Below are 18,770 nucleotides of genomic sequence, written 5' to 3'. Positions count from 1 at the left end.
CATGGAGTACCATCACAGCATCACACACAGGCTCTGACCTATCTCAGGAATTACTAACCTCATCAAACACAGTGACTACACAAGACTGAGAGACCATCAGTAACATGGAGTACCATCACAGCCTCACACACACTTACACAGGCTCTGACCTTACTCAAGAATTACTAACCTCATCACATGCAGTGATTACACTAGACTGAGATACCATCAGTAACATGGAGTCACAGCCTCACACACACTTACACAGGCTCTGACATTACTCAGGAATTACTAACCTCATCACACACAGTGATTACACAAGACTGAGAGACCATCAGTAACATGGAGTACCATCACAGCCTCGCACACACTTACACAGGGTTTGACCTTACTCGGGAACTACTACCCTCATCACACACAGTGACTACACAAGACTGAGAGACCATCAGTAATATGGAGTACCATCACAGCCTCACACACACTTACACAGGCTCTGATGTTACTCAGGAATTACTAACCTCATCACACACAGTGATTACACAGGACTGAGAAACCATCAGTAACATGGAGTACCTTAACATCCTCACACACACTTACACAGGTCTGACCTTACTCAGGAATTACTAACCTCATCACACACAGTGACTTCACAAGACTGAGACACCATCAGTAACATGGAGTACCATCACAGCCTCACACACACTTACACAGGCTCTGACCTTACTCAGGAATTACTAACCTCATCACACACAGTGACTACACAAGACTGAGAGACCATCAGTAACATGGAGTACCATCACAGCCTCACACACACTTACACAGGCTCTGACCTTACTCAAGAATTACTAACCTCATCACATGCAGTGATTACACTAGACTGAGATACCATCAGTAACATGGAGTCACAGCCTCACACACACTTACACAGCTCTGACCTTACTCAGGAATTACTAACCTCATAACACACAGTGATTACACAGGACTGAGATACCATCAGTAACATGGAGTACCATCACAGCCTCACACACACTTACACAGGCTCTGACCTTACTCAGGAATTACTAACCTCATCACACACAGTGATTACACAAGACTGAGAAACCATCAGTAACATGGAGTACCATCACATCCTCACACACACTTACACAGGCTCTGACCTTACTCAGGAATTACTAACCTCATCACACACAAGACTGAGAAACCATCTGTAACATGGAGTACCATCACATCCTCACACACACTTACAGAGGCTCTGACCTTACTCAGGAATTACTAACCTCATCACACACAGTGACTACACAAGACTGAGAAACCATCAGTAACATGGAGTACCATCACAGCCTCACACACACTTACATAGGCTCTGACCTTACTCAGGAATTACTAACCTCATCACACACAGTGACTACACAAGACTGAGAAACCATCAGTTACATGGAGTACCATCACAGCCTCACACACACTTACACAGGCTCTGACCTTACTGAGGAATTACTAACCTCATCACACACAGTGATTACACAAGACTGAGAGACCATCAGTAAGATGGAGTACCATCACAGCCTCACACACACTTACACCGGCTCTGATGTTACTCAGGAATTACTAACCTCATCACACACAGTGATTACACAAGACTGAGAGACCATCAGTAACATGGAGTACCATCACAGCCTCACACACACTTACACAGGGTATGACCTTACTCAGGAATTACTAACCTCATCATACACAGTGGTTACACAAGACTGAGAGACCATCAGTAACATGGAGTACCATCACAGCCTCACACACACTTACACAGGCTCTGATGTTACTCAGGAATTAGTAACCTCATCACACACAGTGATTACACAAGACTGAGAGACCATCAGTAACATGGAGTACCATCACAGCCTCACACACACTTACACAGGGTATGACCTTACTCAGGAATTACTAACCTCATCACACACAGTGACTACACAAGACTGAGATACCATCAGTAACATGGAGTACCATCACAGCCTCACACACACTTACACAGGCTCTGACCTTACTCAGGAATTACTAACCTCAGCGCACGCAGTGCAAGCCCGAGCTGTGTATGGCATCAAAGTGACTGATTTATGCACGCCCCTGCAACTGCGTTCAAGCGCACTGACACGCCTATGTTTTGCCGACCACCTTCCGTCACTCTGCGCTGGGTCTGCGTAGTCACTGAGATGGCAGTCCCGATTGCAGTGCCGTGTTCACGCATGTGCACTGCAATGCACTCGCATGCAAAGAACACAACAATCGGCTGGTTCTGTGCATAATCGCAGTTGCAATCCTTGCTGAATCAGGCCCTCTGTCTACAGTGTGTGTCCATCAGCGCCTGAATCTGCAGACGTAATATGCATGGATTCACGGTCGCCTCCACCGTCCTATCATCTGCAATTCCCACCACAGCCCTAACTGTGTGGAGTTTGTATATTCTCCCTTTGCTTGCGTGTGTTTCCTCCGGGTACTCCGGTTTCCTCCCACACTCCTAAAAATATACTGGTAGGTTAATTGGCTCCCAACAAAAATTAACTCTAGTGTGTGTGTGTGTGACCATGTGATAGGGAATATAGAGTGTAAGCTCCACTGGGGCAGGGACTGATGTGAATGGCCAAATATTCTCTCTGTAAAGCGCTGCGGAATATGTGTGCGCTATATAAATAATTGCCCATAATCCCCTGGATTCTTCACTGCAGATAGGGGACCACCAAGGAATTTCTGAGCAAGGACAGTGATTAGCTGCAGACACTATGACTACTCTCCAGGCTCATCAACCTCTGTTGTCAACTCCCAGAAGCACAGCTTGTCTGACCCCTATGATCAGTGTCTTCTTATTTCAGCGTCTGCTGCTGTTGCTAGTGTGTGTGAGCTGTGGCTGATGATGAGAATATTTTATTAGTAATCTTTAGCTAAACACACAAACAGGTGAATAAAACAAAATGTTTTAAAATGTTTTTTTTTTTACCAAGAGATGATCATTAAAGTAATGAAATTTCTTCTCATATGTGGTAAACTAGCGGTATTTAGGTGAAATATAGGTTCTAAAGTAGTAGCATAGGCATCACGTTTACCATGTATATTGTGCTGTGACAAAGGAAATATCACAGCAAATAGTTGAAAAGAAGAAATCCAGTGTTAGTATCAAATATATTGCTACTAATGTTATATAGAAATATATAATATATTTAAGCACATACGTACGCCAATGGCTCTAGACACGCCCCCTCCACAGCGCTCATTACCTACCAACTATTATCTCCCTGAAACTAGTACTGAAAATCAGGCTCTGCCAGCTGTCATACAATCACACGGCTGTATTATCTCTGCTCTCCCCTCAGTGACCTCTCATTCCAGCTGAGGACGAGGAGAAAACTGCTTTATACAGAGAGGCCCAGACCGGTCACAGCATGAGATACGCCACCTTCCTGACGGTGGCACTCCTTGCCTTGGGTGTCCCTGTGGAGATGCAGAGTCCCAGTAACAAACAGGTGGGTGGTATGAGGCGTATTATACAGCACGCTATGAATCCACACAGGCGCCATTCAGTGACGTGCAGTGAGGTAAATGGCTGGCGAGGCACTGGCAGTGACGTGCAGTGAGGTAAATGGCTGGGGAGGCACTGGCAGTGACATGCGGTGAGATAAATGGCTGGGAAGGCACTGGCAGTGACGTGCAGTGAGGTATATGGCTGGGGGGGCACTGGTAGTGACGTGCGGTGAGGTATATGGCTGGGGGGGCACTGGCAGTGACGTGCGGTGAGGTATATGGCTGGGGGGGCACTGGTAGTGACGTGCGGTGAGGTATATGGCTGGGGGGGCACTGGCAGTGATGTGCGGTGAGGTATATGGCTGGGGAGGCACTGGTAGTGACGTGCGGTGAGGTAAATGGCTGGTGAGGCACTGGCAGTGACGTGCGGTGAGGTATATGGCTGGGGGGGCACTGGCAGTGACGTGCGGTGAGGTATATGGCTGGGGGGGCACTGGTAGTGACGTGCGGTGAGGTAAATGGCTGGTGAGGCACTGGCAGTGACGTGCGGTGAGGTAAATGGCTGGGGAGGCACTGGCAGTGACGTGCGTTGAGGTAAATGGCTGGGGAGGTACTGGCAGTGACATGCAGTGAGGTAAATGGCTGGGGAGACACTGGTAGTGATGTGCGGTGAGGTATATGGCTGGGGGGGCACTGGCAGTGACATGCCGTGAGGTAAATGGCTGGGGAGGCACTGGCAGTGACGTGCAGTGAGGTAAATGGCTGGGGAGGCACTGGCAGTGACGTGCAGTGAGGTAAATGGCTGGGGAGGCACTGGCAGTGACATGCCGTGAGGTAAATGGTTGGTGAGGCACTGGCAGTGACGTGCGGTGAGGTATATGGATGGGGAGGCACTGGTAGTGATGTACGGTGAGGTATACGGCTGGGGGGACACTGGCAGTGACGTGCGGTGAGGTAAATGGCTGTGGAGGCACTGGCAGTGACATGCCGTGAGGTAAATGGCTGGTGAGGCACTGGCTGTGACGTGCGGTGAGGTAAATGGCTGGGGAGGCACTGGCTGTGACGTGAGGTAAATGGCTGGTGAGGCACTGGCAGTGACGTGCAGTGAGGTATATGGATGGGGAGGCACTGGTAGTGACGTACGGTGAGGTATATGGCTGGGGGGACACTGGCAGTGACGTGCGGTGAGGTAAATGGCTGTGGAGGCACTGGCAGTGACATGCCGTGAGGTAAATGGCTGGTGAGGCACTGGCTGTGACGTGCGGTGAGGTAAATGACTGGGGAGGCACTGGCAATGACGTGGTGTGAGGTAAATGGATGAGGAGGCACTGGCAGTGCCGTGAGGTAAATGGCTGGGGAGGCACTGGCAGTGACATGCAGTGAGGTAAATGGCTGGGGAGGCACTGGCAGTGACGTGCGGTGAGGTAAATGGCTGGGGAGGCACTGGCAATGATGTGCAGTGTGGTAAATGGCTGGGGAGGCACTGGTAGTAACGTGTGGTGAGGTAAATGGCTGGGGAGGCACTGGTAGTGATGTGAGGTGAGGTGAGGTAAATGGCTGGGGAGGCACTGGCAGTGATGTGTGGTGAGGTAAATGGCTGGGGAGGCATTGGCAGTGACGTGCAGTGAGGTAAATGGCTGGGGAGGCACTGGCAGTGACGTGCGGTGAGGTAAATGGCTGGGGAGGCACTGACAGTGACGTGCGGGGAGGCACTGGCAGTGACATGCGGTGAGGTAAATGGCTGGGGAGGCACTGGCAGTGACGTGCGGTGAGGTAAATGGCTTGGGAGGCACTGGCAGTGACGTGGTGTGAGGTAAATGGTTGCTGAGGAGGCACTGGCAGTGACGTGAGTTAAATGGCTGGGGAGGCACTGGCAGTGACGAGCGGGGAGGTAAATGGCTGGGGAGGCACTGGCAGTGACATGCGGTGAGGTAAATGGCTGGGGAGGCACTGGCAGTGACGTGCGGTGAGGTAAATGGCTGGGGAGGCACTGGAAGTGACCTGCGGTGAGGTAAATGGCTGGGGAGGCACTGGCAGTGACGTGCGGTGAGGTAAATGGCTGGGGAGGCACTGGCAGTGACGTGCAGTGAGGTAAATGGCTGTGGAGGCACTGGCAGTGACGTGCGGTGAGGTAAATGGCTGGGGAGGCACTGGCAGTGATGTGCAGTGAGGTAAATTGCTGGGGAGGCACTGGCTAGTATCAAAGAAAGATATACAGATACATATATGAACCCGAGGGTACATGTGGGCATTATACAAAGGTGCAGCAGTATATAGTGCTGGAAATTTGATGAGTTTTGATCAGGGATATGTGGAAAAGGTATACAGGAGAGGCAGCGCCTCACCTGCCTTACGCTTTTTACCCCAGAGCTTTGATTATAAAAATTATTAGAATAATACAAAGATACAACAGCTACAAACCCATGGGGGCATCAATTTCCCATTATACCAAATATTAATCATGCTGCCCTGCTATGCCACCTTCGTGATTGGCTGCAGGGTTCTAGTGTCTACACCGATACGGTATCGGAAGCTAATTTGTTAGATGAATGGAACTTGTGTTCTGTTCTCCATCTCTTGCAGTTAATGGAGACTCCTCTCCTTAGGAGTACACGTACAGTGTGGCACATATTGCGACATAAATATAGGTTGAATGCATATACAGCTTGAGTCTCCCATATCCAAATATTCCGAAATACGGAATAATTTTGGCATGACTGTCATTGAGGGGGTGATGTGTATTGCCGTCAGAGAGGAGGTGATGTGTATTACCGTCAGTGAGGGGGTGATGTGTATTACTGTCAGTGAGGGGGTGATGTGTATTGCTGTCAGGGAGGGGGTGATGTGTATTGCTGTCAGTGAGGAGGTGATGTGTATGATTGTCAGTGAGGAGGTGATGTGTATGATTGTCAGTGAGGAGGTGATGTGTATGACTTTCAGTGAGGAGGTGATGTGTATGACTGTCAGTGAGGAGGTGATGTGTATTACTGCCAGGGAGAGGGTGATGTGTATTGCTGTCAGGGAGGAGGTGATGTGTATTACTGTCAGTGAGGGGGTGATGTGTATTACTGTCAGTGTGGAGGTGATGTGTATTGCTGTCAGGGAGGAGGTGATGTGTATGACTGTCAGTGAGGAGGTGATGTGTATGACTGTCAGAGAGGAGGTGATGTGTATGATTGTCAGTGAGGAGGTGATGTGTATGATTGTCAGTGAGGAGGTGATGTGTATTACTGTCAGTGAGGAGGTGATGGTTATTACTGTCAGTGAGGAGGTGATGTGTATTACTGTCAGTGAGAAGGTGATGTGTATTACTGTCAGTGAGGAGGTGACGGGTATTACTGTCAGTGAGGCGGTGACGTGTATTACTGTCAGTGAGGGGGTGATGTGTATTACTGTCAGTGAGGAGATGATGTGTATTACTGTCAGTGAGGAGGTGATGGGTATTACTGTCAGTGAGGGGGTGATGTGTATTACTGTCAGTGAGGAGGTGATGTGTATGACTGTCAGTGAGGAGGTGATGTGTATGACTGTCAGTGAGGAGGGGATGTGTATTACTGTCAGTGAGGAGGTGATGTGTATGACTGTCAGTGAGGCAGTGATATGCTACTTTTCTCTGAGCAGTGTCTCTGTGAGTGATGCTTTATTGTTTACACTTGTGGAGATATACTGTACTCTACAGCTGTGGCTTTGTGTTGAGGTTTTTGTCACAGTGGGAGGCAGTTTAGGTGTGCAGTCACGCTAGGAGTTGGGCAGTCATCGGGAAATTATGCACGGTCATGTGATTTGGTGTGTCCAATCATGTTACTGTGATTTGTGTTATACTAATGCATTTTATAAAGATATCTATATATATATTTATATATATATCTGGTATAACTTTCTCTCTGTTTCTGTCAGATAAGGAGCCCAGTCCGTAGTAACTCATCTAAGAGAAGGATAATTCTCCACCATCCACTACGCACGGCCCATCGCGGGAGAAAGAAAAGTATCTGGTCTTACAACCCTGGGCACAGGTCACTGGCATTCCTGGTAAATATCTAAAAATAATGGGCCACTGTCACTGGATCTGAGTGTCCCCCTAGTGCCAGATGTTAGCATATCTCTCCCCCCTCACATATCACACACTGTCCTGGAACATTCGCTGGTGGCATCAGAGGCTTCAACTGCAGAATTGCTGCATCAGGCACAAAGTTCAGGGGATGGGAAGAGCAACTACATGTGACTGGGGCATAGGGGCATAGGCTGGGAGAGGGAGATACACGGCCTGTAAATGTACTGGCAGCCAGTATATAAGGGCAGCCTCTGACACAGCTCTTAGCCCCCTAAGGTGTCACTGTCTGACTGTCAGCCGAGAATTCTAGGAAGGGTGTAATATGTGTACGTATATCTATATAACAGTATATATATATACTGTATATTTATAAAAACAAGTGTCCTGTCTGACTGACTCACCAATGCCCAGCCCAAACCCCTGGACCTAGAAACATGTAATTTGGGGAGAATATACCTTCCATGAGGTAAGTCCTCACTAAGAAGGGATTTTTCTAAATTCAACTTCTTAAGGGGTGAAAAGGGCTAAAATGTCTCCTCCCCCTTTGCAATGTCCTGTCTGACTGTCTCATCATGGCTGCAGCTCTGTACAATATTCAGATAGGGGAGCGACACCAACTGCCACCCCACTGGCTGTCAAGCATCACTGGCAGTTGGTGTAGCTCCCCTATCTGAATATTGTACAGAGCTGCAGCCCCACCACTGAGCCACCACTAACCGTATGATCCTTACATGGCTTATGAGACAGACAGCACTGCAAAGGGGTCATATGTTTTTTTCACAAATCCTCAGTTGCTGTTAGGCCACAGGAGAGGGAGGGTAATGTGTCCGTACAGGTGTGAGGGAAGCAATGTGTTACTACAGAGGTGAGAGAGGAAAATGTGTATCTACACAGGTGATGGAGGAAAATTTTTACAACAGCAGTGAGAGGGGAATGTTTTACTATAGAGGCGAGGGAAGGAATGTGTTACTACACAGATGAGAGAGGAAAATGTGTTACTATATTGGTGAAGGAGGAGAATGTGTTACTACACAGATGAGAGAGGAAAATGTGTTACTATATTGGTGAAGGAGGAGAATGTGTTACTAACAGATGAGGGAGGGGAATGTGTTACTGTAGATGTGAGGGAGAGTGATGTGTTTATTATAGAGGTGATTGGAGGGAAATGTGTTATTATAGAGGTGAGGGAGGGAAATGTGTTATTATAGAGGTGAGGGAAATGTGTTACAACACAAGTGAGGGAAGGGAATGTGTTACAACAGCAGTGAGAGTGGAATGTGTTACTATAGAGGTGAGGGAGAGGAATGTGTTACTATAGAGGTGAGGGAAGCAAATGTGTACTACACATGTATAGGAAGGGGATGTTATTATAAAGGTGAGGGAAGGGAATATATTACACAGGTGTGGGAGGGGAATGTGTTACTACACAGGTGAGGGAGGGGAATGTGTTACAACAGCAGTGAGAAGGGAAGGTGTTACTATAGAGGTGAGGGGAATGTGTTACTATACAGATGAGGGAAGGGAATGTGTTACACAGCACAGATGAGGGAGGGGAATGTGTTGCTATTGAGGTGACGGAAGGGGATGTGTTACTACAGAGGAAAGGGAGGGAAATGTGTTACTACACAGGTAAAGGAGGGGGATGTGTTATTACACAGGTGAGAGAGGGGTATGTGTTACCACACATATGAGGGAGGGGAATGTGTTACAACAGCAGTGAGAGGGGAATGTGTTACTATAGAGTTGAGGGAAGGAAATTATTATTATTATCCTTTTTTTAAATGGCGCCACAAGTGTCCAGCACTGCCTTACAAAGTACATGGTTTATACACATTGCTGCATTAGCAATTCTAACACTCAGAATAAGCAGCAGGGAGTCAGCAGTCAAGTATTAGATGCCCTTGTGGGGAGTAAGCATGAGGGAAGAGGGCCCTGCTCGTGACAGCTTACATTCTAAAATGAAGGGCAGACAAACAGGCATGACACATATGGGGTAGACAGGGAGGGAATGTGTTACTACACGGGTGAGGGAGGGAATGTGTTACTTACTACACAGGTGAGGGAGTGGAATATGTTAGTACACAGGTGCCAGAGGGGAATGTATTACTATAGCAGTGAGGGAGGGGATGCATTACTATAGAGGTGAAGGATGGAAACAGTAAATTTCTAAGGTCTACCCAGGTGAAACCGGCCACATCAGCTGGTACTGATTATACAGTATAGGGCCGTAATGTACAGATGTGTCCACATACACCCATCCCCAAATAGCCCTGCATAGTGCACCATGCACTCTTATCACTGCCAAATGTTCCACCAGAGACTTTTTCACAAAATCTGAATCTTATTTGCATCACTAATGCGAGGATATTACAATGCAGGGGAAGGAGGGTGGGAGGTGCAGACGGGGTCTTATCACCTCACCCCGGCCGGTTACCGGTACTCAGTAGACAAACACACACAGAAAGGTATCTCTCACTGGAAACCATTGTATAACGTAATTCCCATGTATTGTGCAGGTCGCTGGGAAGGTAGAAGAGGCCTCTCCCCCACCAATAGACCCGGAGACTGGGCTGGAATATCGCTGCCTCAGCTGCTGTGGAGCTAAAACATCAGTCAGTGTAAGCAATCGGCATGGGGGACGAGGGCGGAAAACACGGATAAACCATATGATTCCTAAAAATACTACTTATCACACTGAGGGCAACAGAGAGCGGTGTAACGGGGATCTACGGTGTGGTGAGGTTATAATAACCGCTCATTGTACAGGGCTCATCCTGGCAGGGAAGTGTGTGCATACACTATAGGGGTATTCTGGAAGGGGTGGGTGTGCGTACACTATAGGGGTATTCTGGAAGGGGTGGGTGTGCGTACACTATAGGGGTATTCTGGAAGGGGTGGGTGTGCGTACACTATAGGGGTATTCTGGAAGGGGAGTGTGTATGTGTACACTATAGGGTATTCTGGAAGGGGAGTGTGTGTAAACTCTAGGGGTATTCTGGAAGGGGAGTGTGTGTAAACTCTAGGGGTATTCTGGAAGGGGAGTGTGTGCGTGTACACTATAGGGGTCGTCCTGGAAGGGGGATGTGTGCGTACACTATAGGGGTATTCTGGAAGGGGAGTGTGTGTACACTCTAGGGGTATTCTGGAAGGGGAGTGTGTGTACACTCTAGGGGTATTCTGGAAGGGGAGTGTGTGTGTACACTCTAGGGGTATTCTGGAAGGGGAGTGTGTGTGTACACTCTAGGGGTATTCTGGAAGGGGAGTGTGTGTACACTATAGGGGTCGTCCTGGAAGGGGGATGTGTGCATACACTATAGGGGTATTCTGGAAGGGGAGTGTGTGTACATTCTAGGGGTATTCTGGAAGGGGAGTGTGTGTACACTCTAGGAGTATTCTGGAAGGGGAGTGTGTGTGTACACTCTAGGGGTATTCTGGAAGGGGAGTGTGTGCGTACACTATAGGGGTATTCTGGAAGGAGAGTGTGTGTGTACACTCTAGGGGTATTCTGGAAGGGGAGTGTGTGTGTGTACACTCTAGGGGTATTCTGGAAGGGGAGTGTGTGCGTACGCTCTAGGGGTATTCAGGAAGGGGAGTGTGTGTGTACACTCTAGGAATATTCTGGAAACGGAGTGTGTGCGTACACTATAGGTGTATTCTGGAAGGGGAGTGTGTGCGTACACTATAGGGGTATTCTGGAAGGGGAGTGTGTGTACACTCTAGGGGTATTCTGGAAGGGGAGTGTGTGCGTGTACACTATAGGAGTCGTCCTGGAAGGGGGATGTGTGCGTACACTATAGGGGTATTCTGGAAGGGGAGTGTGTGCATACACTCTAAGGGTATTCTGGAAGGGGAATGTGTGCGTACACTATAGGGGTATTCCGGAAGGGGAATGCGTGAGTACACTCTAGGGGTATTCTGGAAGGGGAGTGTGTGTACACTCTAGGAGTATTCTGGAAGGGGAGTGTGTGTGTACACTCTAGGGGTATTCTGGAAAGGGAGTGTGTGTGTACTCTCTAGGGGTATTCTGTAGGGGAGTGTGTGTGTGTACACTCTAGGGGTATTCTGGAAGGGGTGTGTGTGTACACTATAGGGGTGTTCTGGAAGGGGAGTGTGTGTGTACACTTTAGGGGTATTCTGGAAGGGGAGTGTGTGCGAGTACACTCTAGGGGTATTCTGGAAGGGGAGTGTGTGCGTACGCTCTAGGGGTATTCAGGAAGGGGAGTGTGTGTGTACACTCTAGGAATATTCTGGAAACGGAGTGTGTGCGTACACTATAGGTGTATTCTGGAAGGGGAGTGTGTGCGTACACTATAGGGGTATTCTGGAAGGGGAGTGTGTGTACACTCTAGGGGTATTCTGGAAGGGGAGTGTGTGCGTGTACACTATAGGAGTCGTCCTGGAAGGGGGATGTGTGCGTACACTATAGGGGTATTCTGGAAGGGGAGTGTGTGCATACACTCTAAGGGTATTCTGGAAGGGGAATGTGTGCGTACACTATAGGGGTATTCCGGAAGGGGAATGCGTGAGTACACTCTAGGGGTATTCTGGAAGGGGAGTGTGTGTACACTCTAGGAGTATTCTGGAAGGGGAGTGTGTGTGTACACTCTAGGGGTATTCTGGAAAGGGAGTGTGTGTGTACTCTCTAGGGGTATTCTGTAGGGGAGTGTGTGTGTGTACACTCTAGGGGTATTCTGGAAGGGGTGTGTGTGTACACTATAGGGGTGTTCTGGAAGGGGAGTGTGTGTGTACACTTTAGGGGTATTCTGGAAGGGGAGTGTGTGCGAGTACACTCTAGGGGTATTCTGGAAGGGGAGTGTGTGCGTACACTATAGGGGTATTCTGGAAGGGGAGTGTGTGTACACTCTAGGGGTATTCTGGAAGGGGAGTGTGTGCGTGTACACTATAGGGGTCGTCCTGGAAGGGGGATGTGTGCGTACACTATAGGGGTATTCTGAAAGGGGAGTGTGTGTACACTCTAGGGATATTCTGGAAGGGGAGTGTGTGTGTACACTCTAGGGGTATTCTGGAAGGGGGATGTGTGCGTACACTATAGGGGTATTCTGGAAGGGGAGTGTGTGCGTACACTATAGGGGTATTCTGGAAGGGAAGTGTGTGTGAACTCTAGGGTTATTCTGGAAGGGGAGTGTGTGCGTGTACACTATAGGGGTATTCTGGAAGGGGAGTGTGTGTGTACACTCTAGGGGTGTGCACCGGCCACTTTTCGTGTTTTGTGTTTTGGTTTTGGATCTGGATCTTTCTTCGTGTTTTGGATCTGGATTGGTTTTGACAAAACCACCCTTCCGTGTTTTGGGTTCTGGGTTTTGTGTTTTGGATCGGTATTATTTTGAAAAAAAGCTTAAAAACAGCTAAAATCACAGAATTTGTAGGTTTTTCTGCTCCTATGCTATTATTAACCTCGATAACCTTAATTTCCACTCATTTCCAGTCTATTCTGAACACCTCACACCTCACAATAGTGTTTTTATGTCCAAAAGGTTGCACCGAGGTAGCTGGATGACTATGCTAAGCGACACGAGTGGGCGGCACAAACACGTGACCCATCTAGGCGTGATACTGCAGTGGCAGACAGGATGGCAGTTTGAAAAACTAGGCCCCAAACAGTACATAATGCAAAGAAAAAAAAGAGGTGCAAGATGGAATTGTCCTTGGGCCCTCCCACCCACCCTTATGTTGTATAAACAGGACATGCACACTTTAACAAACCAATCATTTCAGCGCCAGGGTCTGCCACACAACTGTGGCTGAAATGATTGGTTCGTTTGGGCCCCCACAAAACAAGCTGGCAATTAATCTGTCCCTGCACAAACTGGCTCTACGGAGGCAAGATGTCATCCTCATCCTCCTCATCCACCGATTCATCACCCTCTTCAGTGTTGTGTACATCCTCATCCTCACAGAGTATTAACTCGTCCCCACTGGAATCCACCACCACAGGTCCCTCTGTACGTTCTGGAGGCTGGTCTCCCTGGAAGAGCTGATAATTCATTTTGATGAACATCATCTTCTCCACATTCTGTGGAAGCAACCTCCTACGCCTTTCGCTGACAAGGTTCCCGGCTGCACTAAACACTCTTTCGGAGTACACACTGGAGGGGGGGCAACTCAGGTAAAATAGAGCCAGTTTGTACAGGGGCCTCCAAATTGCCTCTTTTTCCTGCCAGTACAGGTATGGACTGTCTGACATGCCTACTTGGATGCTGTCACCGATGTAATCCTCTACCATTCTGTCAATGGTGACAGTATCATATGCAGTGACAGTAGACATGTCAGAAATTGTTGCCAGGTCCTTCAGTCCGGACCAGATGTCCAAACTTGGTCCTGCCTGCCCTGCATCACCGCCAGCGGGTTGCTTAGGATACCTAAGTTTTTTCCTGGCAGCCCCAGTTGCGGGAGAAAATGAAGAAGGAGCTGTTGACGTGTCACGTTCCTCTTCAGCTGACAGTGTGTTCACCAGCAGGTCTTTGCACCTCTGCAGGCTTGTGTCGGCCGGAAAGAGAGACACCACATAGGCTTTAAACCTAGGATCGAGCACTGTGGCCAAAATGTAGTGGTCTGATTTCAACAGATTGACCACCCTGGAATCCTGGCAAAGCGAATGAAGGGCTTCATCCACAAGTCCCACATGCCGAGCGGAATCGCTCCATCTTAGCTCCTCCTTCACTTTCTCCAGCTGCTTCTGCAAAAGCCTGATGAGGGGAATGACCTGACTCAAGCTGGCAGTGTCTGAACTGACTTCACGTGTGGCAAGTTCGAAGGGCTGGAGAACCTTGCACAACACGGAAATCATTCTCCACTGCGCTTGAGTCAGGTGCATACCCCCTCCTTTGCCTATGTCATAGGTGGATGTATAGGCTTGTATGGCCTTTTGCTGCTCCTCCATCCTCTGAAGCATATAGAGGGTTGAGTTCCACCGCGTCACAACCTCTTGCTTCAGGTGATGGCGGGGCAGGTTCAAGAGTGTTTGCTGGTGCTCCAGTCTTTGGCACGCAGTCGCTGAATGGCGTAAGTGGCCAGAAATTTTTCGGGCCACCCAAAGCGTCTCCTGCACGCCCCTGTCGCTTTTCAGAAAATTCTGCACCACCAATTTTATTGTGTGAGCAAAACATGGGGACGTGCTGGAATTTGCCCAGATGTAATGCCCGCACAATATTGGTGGCGTTGTCAGATATCACAAATCCCCAGGAGAGTCTAAGTGGGGTAAGCCACTGGGCGATGATTTCCCTCAGTTTCTCTAAGAGGTTGTCGGCGGTGTGCCTCTTACTGAAACCGGTGATACACAGCGTAGCCTGCCTTGTAACGAGCTGGTGTTTCTGAGATGCTGCTACTGTTGACGCTGCTGCTGTTGCTGCGTAAGGTGATACATCTACCCAGTGGGCTGTCACAGTCATATAGTCCTTAGTCTGCCCTGTTCCACTTGTCCACATGTCCGTGGTTAAGTGGACATTGTGTACAACGGCATTTTTCAGGACACTGAGGACACTTTTTCTGACGTTTCTGTACAGTCTCGGTATCGCCTGCCTAGTGAAGTGGAATCTAGACGGGATTTGGAACCGGGGACACACTACCTCCAGCAATTGTCTAAATCCCACTGCACTAATGGCGGATACCGGACGCACGTCTAACACCAACATAGCAGTCAAGGCCTCAATTATACGTTTTGCTTCAGGATGACTGCTGTCGTACTTCATCCTCCTCGCTAAGGACTGTTGGAGGGTCAATTGTTTAGTAAAAGTAGTGGTGTTCCTACTTCCTCTCTGGGATGATGAACGACTCCCAGCAGCAGCAACAGCAGCAGCAACAGCAGCAGCGGCAGCAGTAGGCGTAGCAATGCAGGATCCTCCGGAGGAATCCCGGATAAGAGAGTCAGTCATGCCAGTGACATGGCCTGCAGGACTACTTCCGATCCTGACTAAGGAGGAAATTGACGAGAAGGGAGTTGACGGTGTGGTTTGCAGGCGCTTGGATACAACAGGACAACGGGATTTAGGTGTCCCTGGACTGCTTACGGTCTTAGCCAAAGTTTCTGAACTTGACAGTAACTTTTTATGAACGCGCTGCAGGTGCCGTATAAGGGAGGATGTTCCTAGGTGGTTGACGTCCCTCCCCCTACTTATTTCACCTTTACATATGGTACATATGGCAAGACAGTTGTTGTCCGGATTTGGATAGAAATATTGCCAGACCAAAGAGGTGGAATGTTTGGTCTTCTGCCCAGGCATGACCGTGATGGGCTTTTTCATCCCACGGACAACAACTGTCTCCCCCGGAGCCTGATTTAAACAAACCACATCATCAGAATCCTCCTCGCCAACCTCCTCCTCAGCGCCAGCTACACCAGTATCCTCATCCTGTTGTACTTCAACAGTGACATCTTCAATTGGCATATCAGCAAGCGGACTGTGGGTGCTCCTTTCAGCACTTGCAGGGGGCGTGCAAATGGTGGAAAGAGCCACCTCTTCCCGTCCAGTGCTGGGAAGGTCAGGCATCGCAACCACCACCACACTTGGACTCTCCTTGGGGATTTGTGATATCTTCTTAGAAAGCACAGTTCTTCGCTGTGCTTTTGCCAGCTTAACTCTTTTGATTTTTTTAGTGGGAGGAGGGCTTCCATCGTCATATGAAGCTGAACCACTAGTCATGAACATACTAGGGATCGACCTTAGCCATTCCTTGCCACTCCGTGTCGTAAATGGCATATTGGCAAGTTTATGTTTCTCTTCAGCTGATTTAAATGTCTTTTTCAAGGTCATTTTCCTGAACTTTGTCATTTGGGATTGTATGTGCCCTCTATTATGACATTGGGCATCGGCCTTGGCAGACGACGTTGATGGCATGTTATCGTCTATGTCATGACTAGTGGCAGCAGCTTCAGCACTAGGAGGAAGTGGTTCTTGATCTTTCTCTATTTTATTTTTATCGGAGAAAGTTTGGTCCTCCATTTATGTTATATCGATTTGATATATACGTGCGGCTAAACACAGAAAATATTTTTTTATTTTTGCTGGAGAGTAGTGCACTTTGTGGGTTACACCAGCCTTTAAGAAATGAGCCAGCCGGCTCTTTACTTATGGGAAACAGGCACACGCTTGGCGCTGCTCCTTTGTTGATGCACGTGCGGCTACTGCGCACACAATTCACAAACACAGAAATTAATTTTTTTTTTGGTTTGGACTGGAGTGTACTTTGGGGGTTACAGCACCCTTTCACGGTCAAGCCAGCCGGCCCTTTACTTATAACACAGGCGCACGCTTGGCACTAATTTGTTGATGCACGTGCGGCTACTGCGTACACAATTCACAAACACAGAAAATAATTATTTTTTTGGTTTGGACTGGAGTGTACTTTGGGGGTTACAGCACCCTTTAACGGTCAAGCCAGCCGGCCCTTTACTTATGACACAGGCGCACGCTTGGCACTACTTTGTTGATGCACGTGCGGCTACTGCGTACACAATTCACAAACACAGAAAATAATTTTTTTTTTGGTTTGGACTGGAGTGTACTTTGGGGGTTACAGCACCCTTTAACGGTCAAGCCAGCCGGCCCTTTACTTATGACACAGGCGCACGCTTGGCACTACTTTGTTGATGCACGTGCGGCTACTGCGTACACAATTCACAAACACAGAAAATAATTTTTTTTTGGGTTTGGACTGGAGTGTACTTTGGGGGTTACAGCACCCTTTAACGGTCAAGCCAGCCGGCCCTTTACTTATGACACAGGCGCACGCTTGGCACTACTTTGTTGATGCACGTGCGGCTACTGCGTACACAATTCACAAACACAGAAAATAATTTTTTTTTTGGTTTGGACTGGAGTGTACTTTGGGGGTTACAGCACCTTTTAACGGTCAAGCCAGCTGGCCCTTTACTTATGACACAGGCGCATGCTTGGCACTACTTTGTTGATGCACGTGCGGCTACTGCGCACACAATTCACAAACACAAAAAAATATTATTTTTTTAGCACTTGGGGGGAGCACCCCTGATGGACAGAGCACCCCCTGGACAACACTACAGCACCCCTTTAGGACTGGGACACTGCACAGGACTTTGGAGTGGACACAGCCCCTATTAACAACAGCAGCACAGCACAACACAGCCAGCCCCTATGGACTTTGAAGTAGTGGACAACAGCAGCACAGCGCAGCACAACACTGCACTACACTACACTACACAGCCCAGCCAGCCCTAACTCCCACCCTCCCTCTTCACTGTCCACAGCTGAGTGAGAAAATGGCGCCGACGCGGGTACCTTATATAGGATCCAAAACCCGCGAGACTCGGAAGGCAGGAAGATGACGTTTTGCCTCGATTTCAGAATCCGAGTCAGGCGGGAAAAGTCGAGCCTGACTCGGATCAGACTCGGATCGGGGGGGGCTCGGGGGGGTTCGGATTTCAGAAATCCGAACCCGCTCACCCCTAGTACACTCTAGGGGTATTTTGGAAGGGGGATGTGTGCGTGTACACGATAGGGGTCGTCCTGGAAGGGGGATGTGTGCGTACACTATAGGAGTATTCTGGAAGGGGAGTGTGTGTGTACACTCTAGGGGTATTCTGGAAGGGGAGTGTGTGTGTACACTCTAGGGGTATTCTGGAAGGGGAGTGTGTGTGTACACTCTAGGGGTATTCAGGAAGGGGGATGTGTGCATACACTATAGGAGTATTCTGGAAGGTGAGTGTGTGCATACACTATAGGAGTATTCCGGAAGGGGAGTGTGTGTGTACATTCTAGGGGTATTCTGGAAGGGGAGTGTGTGTGTACACTCTAGGGGTATTCTGGAAGGGAAGTGTGTGTACACTCTAGGGGTATTCTGAAAGGGGAGTGTGTACACTCTAGGGATATTCTGGAAGGGGAGTGTGTGTGTACACTCTAGGGGTATTCTGGAAGGGGAGTGTGTGCATACTCTCTAGGGGTATTCTGGAAGGGGAATTTGTGCGTACACTATAGGGGTATTCTGGAAGGGGAGTGTGTGCGTACACTATAGGGGTATTCTGGAAGGGGAGTGTGCGCGCGTACACTATAGGGGTATTCTGGAAGGGGAGTGTGTGCGTACACTATAGGGGTATTCTGGAAAGGGGATGTGTGCGTAAACTCTAGGGGTATTCTGGAAGGGGAGTGTGTGTGTACACTCTAGGGGTATTTTGGATGGGGGATGTATGCGTGTATACGATAGGGGTCATCCTGGAAGGGGGATGTGTGCGTAAACTATA

General features: G+C 48.8%; 1 protein-coding gene across 5 annotated transcripts in view; it reads left to right on the top strand.

Annotated features, from left to right (window-relative positions):
* LOC148443339 (uncharacterized) overlaps nt 1-18,770 on the top strand; it is a 135,164-nt gene that overhangs the window by 61,719 nt on the left and 54,675 nt on the right. For all 5 annotated transcript variants that reach the window (XM_088462959.1, XM_088462961.1, XM_088462956.1 and 2 more), the window contains 3 exons: nt 3,339-3,488; nt 7,384-7,515; nt 10,054-10,155. In XM_088462959.1, coding sequence (XP_088319085.1) covers nt 3,408-3,488; nt 7,384-7,515; nt 10,054-10,155 — 315 coding nt within the window. In that variant the 5' untranslated portion in view covers nt 3,339-3,407. The remainder of the gene's footprint in view (nt 1-3,338; nt 3,489-7,383; nt 7,516-10,053; nt 10,156-18,770) is intronic.

The sequence above is a fragment of the Taudactylus pleione genome, unplaced genomic scaffold (genome assembly GCF_031769625.1).
Source record: "Taudactylus pleione unplaced genomic scaffold, aTauple2 ptg001297l, whole genome shotgun sequence".
NCBI classification, from domain to species: Eukaryota; Metazoa; Chordata; class Amphibia; order Anura; family Myobatrachidae; genus Taudactylus; species Taudactylus pleione.
The sequence above is the reverse complement of the archived record's forward strand: the minus strand, read 5'-3'. Positions and strand labels throughout refer to the sequence as shown.